Source organism: Telmatherina bonti (assembly GCF_933228915.1).
Source record: "Telmatherina bonti genome assembly, chromosome: 1".
NCBI classification, from domain to species: Eukaryota; Metazoa; Chordata; class Actinopteri; order Atheriniformes; family Telmatherinidae; genus Telmatherina; species Telmatherina bonti.
Genome location: NC_136619.1, coordinates 11,007,216 through 11,019,511, shown reverse-complemented (window position 1 = coordinate 11,019,511; position 12,296 = coordinate 11,007,216). Strand labels below are relative to the sequence as shown.

Sequence of the window (12,296 nt, the reverse complement as noted above, 5' to 3'; positions counted from 1 at the left end):
ACTAGAAACAAAAGATACAGAAAATATTGACACTAGCTGTGTTTCCATTACAGTTTATTGCAAAATAAAAGTGATATTTTTAAGTTTTGACAACCAACAACTGCGATTTGCAAGTATTTCCTGTCAATGGCGTTTCGCGCGAAAGCCTTAGTTCTTGTAAAATTTTGACAGCCAGTCGAGATTTGAAAAGAATTGCGGCTCATGCAACTTAGCAATATTTTGGGATTTTCCACTCGCTTCGAAGAATTTGCCACATCTTTTTGAAGCTTTTCTCCCTTATTTCCTTTTCTAATTCCTTGTAAAACTGAAAGTTGCTGTTGTTTATTCCACACCGCGCCATCTTTACCTGAAATGAACTGGTCATATGACTCCCAGGGGCACGAAAATGCACAGAAAGTGTTTGCCTTCCACTTTTGCGACATACTTCTATTTTGAAACATCTGAAAAACCATATTTGAGTTTTTTTTTTCCCAAATGTAGGTTTTTCCATCAGCATTTTTATTGCATTAGATATGTTTTGCCCAATTCTAGGATTAATGAAATCGCAGCTACTATCTTTATGTCCTAGTTTTTAGTGTAGATGAACAGAAGCCATAACAAACATGTAGTGCATTTACTGCTAGTATGGTGTGCAGCAGTTTGAAGCTGAATTGTTCACCAAGAAATGTTGAACTGGACTGAACTTTTGTAAAGTTTTGCTTCAGGAAGAACCTTGTTCTCAGGAAAAGATTTAACCCAAAAAACAGGTGTCTGGCATCAGTTTTAGGACCTTGGTTCATCTAAATCACTATGATTACAGTATCTATAATCACATTTTTATCAAGGTTTGTTTACATCTAATTAGGCTGAATTTGTCAGCCTGAACACAAAATGACCCATGATATTACAACATTTAAATCATTAGCATGCTAGTAGCTAGCTGACTGCTTTGTGTGTGTAAGCTTCCTCCAATGTTTCGTATAGCTATGTTCTCCTTACCTACTGATATTTACTTGACAACTAAGGCACACAATTATATTATCGACTGCAGCGCCGTCCCATTGTGTTACAGAGTGTGAGAGATTACCAAGGACAGTCCAGTGAAGGGAAGAAAACACCGTGAGTGTGCACCTTTAAGGACAGAGAAAGAGGTGGAGGGACTGCTGGAGGCCCCCTGCTGTCCCCTCCAATACAGCTGCAGAGACCAAGACTGTCGGGAGGATGATATTAACTACTGTTTGGAGACAAACTATGGACACATACTAGTCTTTCTCTGCAGGATTTCTACACACACCCAAAAGGCATCTCATTGTGTGCTGGCCTAAATGTGTAAAACTCAATTTTCTCACTGGCTGGTTCTTCTTCCTTTCAGCTTCCTCCATGCTGCTCCCTGTGATTGGATGGTTCCAATGGCTCAGAGCAGAAATGAAGGGGCAACAGAGAGTGCTCTCACCTCTCTCTTCTTTTTACTTCAGCTAGTCTTCATTTCCTTTTTCACCCCTTAAACATGCTCTTTTCTTTCTCATCCCTCACTCTCTTATCCCATCATTTTCATTGTCAGAGACCAGAAGCCTTGGAGATACTTTTTTTTTTTATTGATAGATGCATTTGGATGACACAAAAGCCAGTATGATGAAAAGCAAAGTTTACTCCCAAAAAGTGTTTGTGTAGGTTCAGACATAATTATAATCAAACGGTTTACATGACAAATATTGATGAACTGATGATGAGATCGATACTGTGATGCAGACAGACACAAACTGGTTGTGGTAGAAAAAGGTCGTTGCTAAGGTTGCATTTGATCACATATCGTACATGCAAAGGTTTGGTCATAGCAGGATACACACCACTTTTAGCTGGTTTAAAGGTAAAAAAGCAGCTCCGGTAAGAAAACATGGGAATTATTAAACATAATTCTTTGGCATTATCTCAAAAAATTCCAGTTTTGTTGATTCGGTGACTGCATTAAGTCTGGGAATGAATTTATACAACGCATTAATCTCTTTGAGCAATCTCATGACTTGAGGAATTTTTTAAATCTTATGCTTCAACAGTAGCAAATCACTGTTGATAATTTTATCTTGCTGCAAAAGGGCTCATTTACAGCTTCATCTGTTCCTATAATTTATTTCCAAAACGCCTCTGGGTCGTCCAGATGTTGTTTTGAGATCACAAGTTTTCCTTCTAATGACCACCTTAATGCTGTCCTGGAATCAGCTCCGGATGATGCAACAAACAGGTTTTATTTATACAACATTTCTATGGATCTTCATTTTGCCATTAACTGCAATTTCTGTATAAATATTAATGCCCTGAAATGGATGCTTTCATAGCCTTTTCTTGCTTTGCCGGCTTCAGTTGGCTTTATTTTTACATCCCAGTCTGTTGCTTTCAGGAGCTTGTGTTTGTTAAGTGTTAGCCTAAAAAGCTGCTCCTGATGGCAAATCTTTACATATCACGCAGACTGGAGGTTGTTAATTAGAGTCTGAATGAGAAAAAGAGGGAGAAGCAGTAAACTGATGCCCACACTTTGGCTTATGCCATAATCTACCTGAATAAACTGTGAAAATGGGCTTAGTAGTTTGTTTTATGTCTGCTGTTTGCATTTCATGCTTTAAACTTAACTAAACATGCCATTTCTAAAGGGTGCCCAAACATCAACATGCAACAGTGAATGTTTAAGAAATGTGTTTCCTCCTCAGACCACCCCCTCACTCTCCCCCGTCTCCCAGTAACGCAGCGACAAAGCAAACGTGTTGACTTCATCTATCAGTGCTGAGAAGTCCTCATCTCTGCCTTTCCTTTACTTTCTCCAACACTCCTCCTCTCATTTCTTCCTCCAGTCATTTGTTTTAGTGGTTACCAGTAGGGCAGTGACGATATGTTTTTGTCCCGATTTGGTTTAGATTTCTTTGGGTGCCGATTTGATTCAAATTGCAGTTCTCACGATTCTTGATGTTGCTGATTTTTGTTGACTAAAAACAAAAAAAAAAATGTACCAAATGTTTCTTGATTTCCATTAGGAAAAAACAACAAACCATCATTCTGCTGTTATAAAGCACAAGGCAAGTAAAAAGATCAATAAAAACAACACAAATTTTATAATGGATTATTTGTATTTATTTGAAAAAAAAAAAAAGACGATTTTTTTATGAAAAAAATTAAATTTTTAAATTGTGAAGCAAAAGATCCCGATGTTGCATATTTTTTTAAAAATTTGATTTCCCACCTAGTTACCAGTCAAGCAATACGCAACACATCCACGCACACTTGTGTGTGTCTTTTGTCCAACCTATTTTATTTGGCTACCACTTTAAAAATAACATTTTGACTAAAGTGCTGCAAACAGCAAAGTTAAAACAACTGTAACTCGTAAATACTCCATCTTTTCACCATGTGCATGTATGAGTGTCACTGGACATGCTGATAGGCTGGTTATGTTTTTCTTTTTGGGGTGGAAAAAAACAGTTTTTTGGGAGCTGAGGAGGAAATAAAAAGAGGGTGTTAAATCACAAGTTGTTTGCCACTGCCTTACCTGACATCACCACTCCCATCATCACCTGTTACCCACTAGGATCCACCAGGAAGTTATAAAACCCCTCAGATTATTCCAGTCTTTTCATTCCAAACCCAAGAACACAACGAAACCGCTGTGAGTCAACAAACGGACCATTTCATTGATGTTTTATGGTGTTTGCTATTTATTTATGATCAGTTTATATTTGAACTCCTTGATGACCATACCAAACCAAACTAAGTGGATGCATGAATGAAGTAGGTTATCTGTATTTATTTTCCATTTGTTTATGTAAACATATCACTTGATATGTTGTATTTAATTTGTTTATGTGAATTTATTTCAGACAAAACCATCCACCAAGTTATCATCCTTCTACGGCAAATAAAACGGAAGATTCAAGTCATGAAATCCTGTGTCTAAATGTGCACACCACATACGATGAACCAGACTTGCTCAGGAGTTGAGCAGGTTTTTTTCAGAGGGGCCAGTCAAAAGAATCACGCAAGATGTTTTGGATGTGATGGTGGAGGTCGGGTGGGGGGGGGGGGGGGGGTGGGGGGGGGGGGGGGGGGGGCTGTTCATGTGGAAGTACAAGCAGATGTGTGCAAACACGTCAGTGCACATTTTAATTTCTGTATTTCTGCTCGTGTACATTAATTAGATGGAATTGCATTTTCGTGCATATCTGTCACATCTTGCATGCGCTCACAAACAAAGTGACGTGGATCAGCCCTGATGTCTCAGCAGAGAAAGCCCCCCGTAGTGAGCCACATGGCTAATGCTCCTCTAATAGACAGCTAATGTACTATATGGGGGAACAATGCAGTGCTTTGCAGGAGAATTATTGGTGAGGTGGGCTTCAGCGGCTCTGTTCATCTGTAAAACACACTCAGCTGTCTGCCTCTAGCACAAACACAACAGCATTTTGCTTTTAATCAGCTGTAAAACATCATGGACAAAAGGTCAGAGGAATGGTTGGGTCCAGTATGTGCATGAAATCAACTTCAGGTAAAAATCCCATTTGAGTTATTAGTCAATTCAGATTTAGCAATAATGGCAAATAGCTGATTAACCTTTTCTTTATGAGAGCCCCGTGTACAGGGGGCAGCATGAGATACATGCAGTATAGAAGATCTTTGGATACGCTAAGAAGCACCAATCCTAACATGTAGCAGCATACCAAATGATGGCCAGAAACTGGGCTAAGTCTCCACCAAGCACCGCCATCTCAGGTCAAACTCCAAACAATTGTGCTAGGCTGTAACAGAAACACAAGTGCAGCAGAGTTTCTACGAATGTCTTCACTTTGAACAAATCACACAAACAAGACCTGAGCTGGAGACCAAAGAGCAGAAAAAAACTAAATCATAAAGCAGGGATCCTCAATCTTGGAAAGAAGCAGAAATTGGTTTTTATTAAATGTAAACTCAATGGTAACAGACACTACTGTGATCTGATTTTTAATTTTCTTGATGGTCGTGATGCCATTCGAGCTTCAAAGTCTTACCAGTGCTTCTTATTACCTGTTGAATTGGCTCGATAGCCTCTGGCTTATTACTGAAAGTGATGTGCATGCAGTTTTTGTTTTGCTTTTTTAAAAGGAGATAACCATTTAAATGGTTTGTGTCCCAGGTGTGTTTACTCTGACATAGGAACACACACTGTATGCTGGCTGTGTAATAATCTCACATCTTGCCTTCATTTCAAGACTAAAATTATCACTGCGGCGCTTGAAGTTGTGAATATAAACAGTTTATTTTGGGTCATTTAGAACAGCGGGCAGAAAAATAAAGGTTAAAAGGAAAAATCTGCTTCATAAACTAATTCATCACTTGGCCCTCGCCCACAAGAATAAGTTTCTTCCAAATAAGCAACAACCTCCGGTGGTTAAAAGTGAAGCCTATGTGAAAGTGACCAAAACTGCAGTTCCCCCTTCATCCACTAGGGGCTGCAAACCCGAACAAATCCTTATAGACTCCTATGTTAAAAAGACCAACTTCAAAGCAGAAATAAACATGTTTACAGCCTGGTACAAAAACACATTTTAGGTTTAATAGGTCAGGATTACTTGTTAGCTCCTGTTAGCTCCGGGTTAGCTCAAATAGCTAAGCTGCAGGCAGGTCAGAATTCGCTTGATGTCAGTCATCCCACCCAACGATTACAGCTCTACCTCTGACCAATTGTGTATTTTCCGGGAGAGACGACACACGTGACTCTGGCAAGATGGCTATGGTAGGAACCCCCCAATGAGCTTCAATTCAGCTCTTTAGAAACCTACGGGTGACGTCAAGGAGGCTTCGTCCATCTTTTATATACAGTCTGTGGTTCCAGAACTACTAATACAAACACTGGTTACTATGATTATTTATAACAAATGTATTGGCTTATTTCATAGGTGTCAATCTCCAGTCCTCCAGGGCCAGTATCCTGCAGGTTTTTGTTGTCTCCGCGTTCCAACACACCTGGTGTAAATTAATAAATGGGTTGACAAGAAGCTATTGGATCCATTTGATTGAATCGGGTGTTTCGGTGCAGGGAAACAACAAAAACCTGCCGGACACCGGCCCTTACGGACAGGAGTTTAACACCCCTGGTATATTCTCTAAATAAATGAACAGGTTGATGTAAAACAACTTTCTTTGGTTAAACAGCTTGTCATTGACCTAAAACACGCCCAGTGTCAGGCAGAACGACTTTATCCGGTGGTGTGACCACACACAGATTGATCGACCACCAGAATCTGCGTTGTTATAAAGACAAACACTTGTCATTGCAAATACGGACTTTCCCTCATTTCCTTTCCCATCATCACATGTGTCTTTGTCTTATCACATTTTCATATCTGGTACAGTAAAGTCCCTACGAGCACCGTAAAGAAGCAGCTCTACCCTACCAGTTCACCTTCTACGCTGTTCTTCTTATTTATTTGGTTTATTTATGGATTTTTGTTTTGCATTTCTCTGACACTTCCTTTGTGTTGAGTCAAGTCAAAAGTATCAATAGCGAAGACTCCGATTAATTGCTTGCTTGTTTACAGTGTGAAATCAATCCTAGCAGGTGAGCGAACAGAGAAAATAAGACATCCAGCTAGAAATATTATGCTTAAGCCTGTTCACCGGATAAATCCTGAAAAAGAAAAATATGAAATATACTTCAGGGAAGAACTAAAAAGCTAATTCGAGTACTATAGTCAATAGTTCCACAGACCATACGAGTCATTTACATAGAAATGACAACAAGTCTCCATGATCCAATCTATGCCCCTCTGAAGGAGTTTAGAGGTGTTAATACAAACAGCAGTCGAGCAGAGGAGTGAGAATCAAAGGAAAAAATGTGTGACAGATCTGAACACAATGAAGACAGAAAGCAGTGTGGAGAATAATTGTGTGTGTACCTCTTTTGAGTCCGACTTGGCGAGGTAGATGGCACTCTGCTGACAGGTTTCATCTGTACACGCAGGGAGGAGGTGGTCTTGCTCGCCATCACCATCTGCCAGGAAGAGACGCAGGATGAGATCAAGGAGCAACAATGTCGGATTGAAGCAAAGGAAAGCGTGAAGCTTTGTTTTCTAAAACTGTGCTATTTTAATATTTCCAATCCATCTCGTCACCTCGGATCTGCTCTGGAGTTGGCTTTGAGCGCAGCACAGTTTCTGGCAACAAAGAAAATCATTGCCATCTTCTTTTTTTTCCCTCCTGCACACGAGTTGGATCACAGGAACACCTGCCTGTTTTCCACAAGCAAACACCAACCAAAGCTTCACTCGTCTCTTTGATGCCTTTTAATAATGACTGTTGACACAATCTATTCTCTCCTCATTGCAAGCAATTACAGTCATTTCAATCAATTAATCCAAACGCAGTGTGCTAGACTGGAAACCATGACTCCCTACTCTCAGGACAACAGCTCAAATCACAAATTCTGAATGGTGAAAACACATGCAACACACACATAACAAAACCATATTTTAATGATACCGAAGGAAACAGAAATTGGATTTATTAAATGCAAAATCAATGATAAAAGACACAAGTGCGATTTACTGATTTTTAATTTTGTGTAATCCAGTTACAAACCAAACCTCGCCCTTATGTAGGAGTAGTACCTGAGAGAAGGTCTTTGGATACGCTAAGAATCCTAACACGTAGCATACCAAAGTGATGGCCAGAAACTGGCCCAAGTCTCCACCAAGCACCGCCATCTCAGGTCAAACTCCAAACAATTGTGCTAGGCTGTAACAGGAACATAAGTGCAGCAGAGTTTCTGCTATTTCTTCACTTTAAGCAAATCACACAAACAAGAGCTGAACTGGTGACCAAAGAGCAGAAAAAAAACTAAATCATAAAGCAGGGATCCTCAATCTTGGAAAGAAGCAGAAATTGGTTTTTATTAAATGTAAAATCAATATTAACAGACACTACTGTGATCTGATTTTTAATTTCGTGTAATCCAGTTACAAACCAAACCTCCCCCTTATGTAGGAGTGGTACCTGAGAGAAGATCTTTGGATACGCTAACAAGCACCAATCCTAACACGTAGCATACCAAAGTGATGGCCAGAAACGGGGCCATCCTCCCCCTTATGTAGGAGTGGTATCTGAGACGTAAATGTCTCAGATACCACTCACTCATTCTACTCCACGTAGCTCGTGACGCAGTTTTAGCATGTAGCTAGTGACACAATGGACATCTTTTAAATCCATCCACCTCGACAACAGCAGATGGCCTCCCAGCTGAGACAGAGGAACATCTGTTGGATCTACCCAGTGACAGGACATTGAGGAACCATAACACTTTAATCATGAACGCTTTTGGCTTTTTCTTTCTCATGAAGGTCCCTAACTTACCGTTGAGGCCAATTATTGCTTCCCTGAATTCCTACCGCCTGCCTGAGAGAGGAAGATGCCTTTGGCTTGAGCTTTTACAGGCGCTTTGTGTTTGCAGACATCCTGGATTCCTAGTTTATAGTTTTTCTTATAGATAAGAAATAATGCAACTAAAAAGCCAGGATGTCTTCCAGAACCGGTGTCCTGTAGGGTTTACAGGTGCCTTGCATTAACTCACCTGATTCAGAGTAGATCATTAGCAGTGAGGGAAAACCAGGCATGGTTTCCAAGTTCAAAAAAGTTTTTTTTTTTAGTTTTTTTTTTTTTTAATTTTAAACCTGCAAAAGCAATTTTAACATAAATGAATAATCTTTCTCATAAAAGAGGCCAACATAACAAAACTATACTCAGATGACTGCCAACAAATTGAAAGAGTGTCTGTAAATATTTCCTTAGGAGTGGTCCTTGATGACAAACTGAGTTGGAAACCTCACATTGATTACCTGTGTGGAAAAATAGCCAGAAGTGTTGCTATTCTAGAAAAACTGGTATATACTAAGTCCCAAAACATTACTTACATTATACAATGTCAGCCGTTACTCTCCACTTTGACTTGAATAAAAAATAAATACCAGGCTTGTTTACAAGTGGATGATGTTGTTCTTCTCACTAATCAGGGGATTACTGGTGTGAGTGACACGTCTTGGTTAATACTTTCAGCAAATACTGTTGAAAAGGTTTCATTGCTAAGAGTTCATTTTTAAGTTAAATTAAGCTGAAAAGCAAAAGATGTAATAACTCCTATGTCTAATTTATAGTTCAAATGGTGTAAATGTTTTGGTTATGTCAGGAATTTCCCCATTGTGAGGGGTTTGAGAGTTCCTGCTCGAGGTCCAGTGTCCTGCAGGTTTATAACATTCCCCTGCTCCAACACACCTGTTGAGATTCCGTACAACAAGTGTGTTGGAGCAGAGGGAGGTAATGTCGGGGAGCTGGCAATATCTGAAAGTGGCACCCTGTCTTGGCTCCTCCCCCTCCAATCAATAATCTGTTTGAGACATGTGATCCGAGACTTTTTTAGTTGCATTTCTTTTTTTTTTTTTCTTTTTTTTGAGCTCGTTAGCGTGAGGAGGAAAATAAACCGAGCCGGGTCGGGAAATCCTTCCTGCATTTTCTCAGCCACGTTTGCCCTCAGAGTTTCTTCTTCACTGCTTTGTATTTTCATCCTAACATGCTGTTTATATGCAGGGTGTGGCTATCAGGTATGCGCTGCAGAGGGGGAGGAGGGGAGCCGTGAGAAGAATCTTATGAAATATAAGAAATGAACAACTTCATTTGGATTGGTCAGAGTTTTTACAGATTTACAGTAAACTGAGAGGTCTAACTATATTTCTTATTGTTCATGATTACAAAATGTACAGACTATTATCAGGACGAGGAACCACTTCACCCAGAGTAAAAAATAAATGTCTCTGAGCAAGATTACCAACTATAGCTTGAAGCCTGCTTGTGATGGCTGCGTCTACAGCCACACATAGGTGACGTCACCTGGCATCACACACACACTTAAACTCATACTTGTTTTCTCAACTAGGATTTTATTTACAAACACAATTATTTTTTACATTAGTTTCGTTTAGTATCATAGTTTTTCAGAAATGACGTGCATTTTAGTTTGTATTTTAAAGTTATGGTTTATTCATGTGTTTTTTTTTCCTTTAAGTGTCAGTGGCTCCAGTCTCTTGGCCCGTAAACCAGCAGGTGTCCATGTTGGAACCAGTTAATAGAACCAGTTCATGTGCATCAATACAGGAGGGGAAAAATGTTTCTTCCTTTTGTTCACTTAGGAGATGACACACAAAAACCTATGTCTTTTTTTGCGTGGGCTGATCAGTCGCCATTTAAGTCCCCCTTGAGTGTCGTTTGTAGGTCAGTTTGTTTCATTTTGTTTCCTTGATTTAGTCACTTTGTGTTTTTATTTTTCTCAAACATATATACAATACAAAACAAGGATGCACATTTGTGTAACATCATACATTGTTTGAGAAGGAGCAGAAGAAAGCCCAAGGCTTATTTAAAAACTACTCCTTATTTACAGTCTTGAATTTTCACAGTTATATGACTGTATACACAGATTACATACTGAAAGTCGTCAGCCAGATGGCAAAGTATAAAGCAGCAAAATAAATCGTGAATTTTCTTCTTTTTTATATTTATCCAAAAAAAACAATCTAGTACATTTTTTTAAACTGAATAATATTTATGCATCATTTTATATCATCGCTTAGTTTATTCCATAAAGTTACTCCATAAATGGAAACACATCTGCTTTTTAGGGCGTATGGTTTCTGTAACATAACTTTACCTCTCAGATTGTTCGCAGCAACTCTGTCTTTAAACACCTTTTGTATATTATATGTCATCTTTTTACTTTGAACTTTGAACATAAATTGAGCTATTTTAAACTGAACCAAGTCATTTGTATGATCCATATAACCTGAATGATTGATAACCATTATGGCCCTTTTTAGTAGAATAACTAGTCTTTGCGAAGTAGTCTTAAATGTGGTCCCCCAGACTTCCACACAATAATTGAAATATGGTAATACTAGAGCATTGTATAATGTAAGTAATGCTTTGGAATTTAGTATATATCTACATTTTGCTAGAATAGCAACACTTCTGGCTATTTTTCCACACAGGTAATCAATGTGAGGTTTCCAACTCAGTTTGTCATCAAGGACCACTCCTAAGGAAATATTTACAGACACTCTTTCAAGTTTTTAGCAGTCATTTGAGTATAGTTTTGTTATGTTGACTTTTTTATGAGAAAGATTATTCATTTATGTTAAAACTGCTTTTGCAGGTTTAAAATAAAAAAAAACAAACAAAACAAACAAAACAAAACAAACAACTTTTTGAACTTTGAAACCAAATCATTGCTAATGACCTACTCTCAATCAGGTGAGTTGATGCAAGGCACCTGTAAACCCTACAGGACAGCGGTCCTGGGAGACATCCTGGCTGTTTTAGTTGCATTATTTCTTATCTATAACTTATCTGGATCCATAACAAGGAATCCAGGATGTCTGCAAACACAAAGCCCCTGTAAAAGCTCAAGCCAAAGGAATCTTCCTCTCTGCTCATGAACACTGGTTTGTGATGCAAATACTCGTGTTTAAATGCAGGATTTAATCATCAGAGACGAGTAGTGTGATCTAAAACCTTTTATCACTCAGAAATACTACATTAACCTTTAATCAAACATTGCAACCTAATTCAGAAATGATTTCATGACCCTTTATTTATGTATTTAATTCAAGCCAGAATCCACAATAGAAACCTCTTAAAAGCTTCTTTCAGTCATGTCTTTATTCCTCCGTGTGACCAGCCTGAATGGAACCAAAAGGGTGTATTAATGCAGGGCTGAAGATGTCAGTGACTTGGTACAACGCTTTAGTAGTTTGTAAAACATTTAAACTGCGGATATTTTCACTTATCAAAGAAGCAAAGTCACAGGTGCACAACAATGCAGGGTTTGACCTCCCGGACTGTGGTATGGTGACCAGACTTACTGTGACATCACAGAAAAACAAGCAAGGTCTAAAATCATTTGCCTCTTTTTTGCTTTGAAACATGCTGAAATAAAAAAAAAAACTTTTGGTTTTCATGGCCAGCCTACACAGACGCTGCACACAGACATGATCTAGGGGTCGTCATGTGAACTGACGACGGACAAAGAGGCCAAACTGCTGGAAGCGTCTGACTTGCCTGTTAATCTGAATCTGTTTCCACAGATCAAAGAGAAACCTCCCAAACAGATGTTGTGCCATGTGGAAGCAGCAAACTGAAGGATTGTGATGCTGAATGACAGAACAAAGCAGGGAGGAGGAGGAGGAGGAGAAACCGAATGTGGCTGTCAGAGGCAACTGAGCAACAGACGGGGAGAGTGAGATCATCAAATGCATCTT

At 39.1% G+C, this 12,296-nt stretch overlaps 1 protein-coding gene across 1 annotated transcript in view; it reads right to left on the bottom strand.

Annotated features, from left to right (window-relative positions):
* itfg1 (integrin alpha FG-GAP repeat containing 1) overlaps positions 1–12,296 on the bottom strand; it is a 199,768-nt gene that overhangs the window by 133,350 nt on the left and 54,122 nt on the right. Inside the window, exon 4 of the mRNA XM_079244943.1 lies at positions 6,894–6,988. Within this exon, the coding sequence (XP_079101069.1) occupies positions 6,894–6,988 (95 nt within the window). The remainder of the gene's footprint in view (positions 1–6,893; positions 6,989–12,296) is intronic.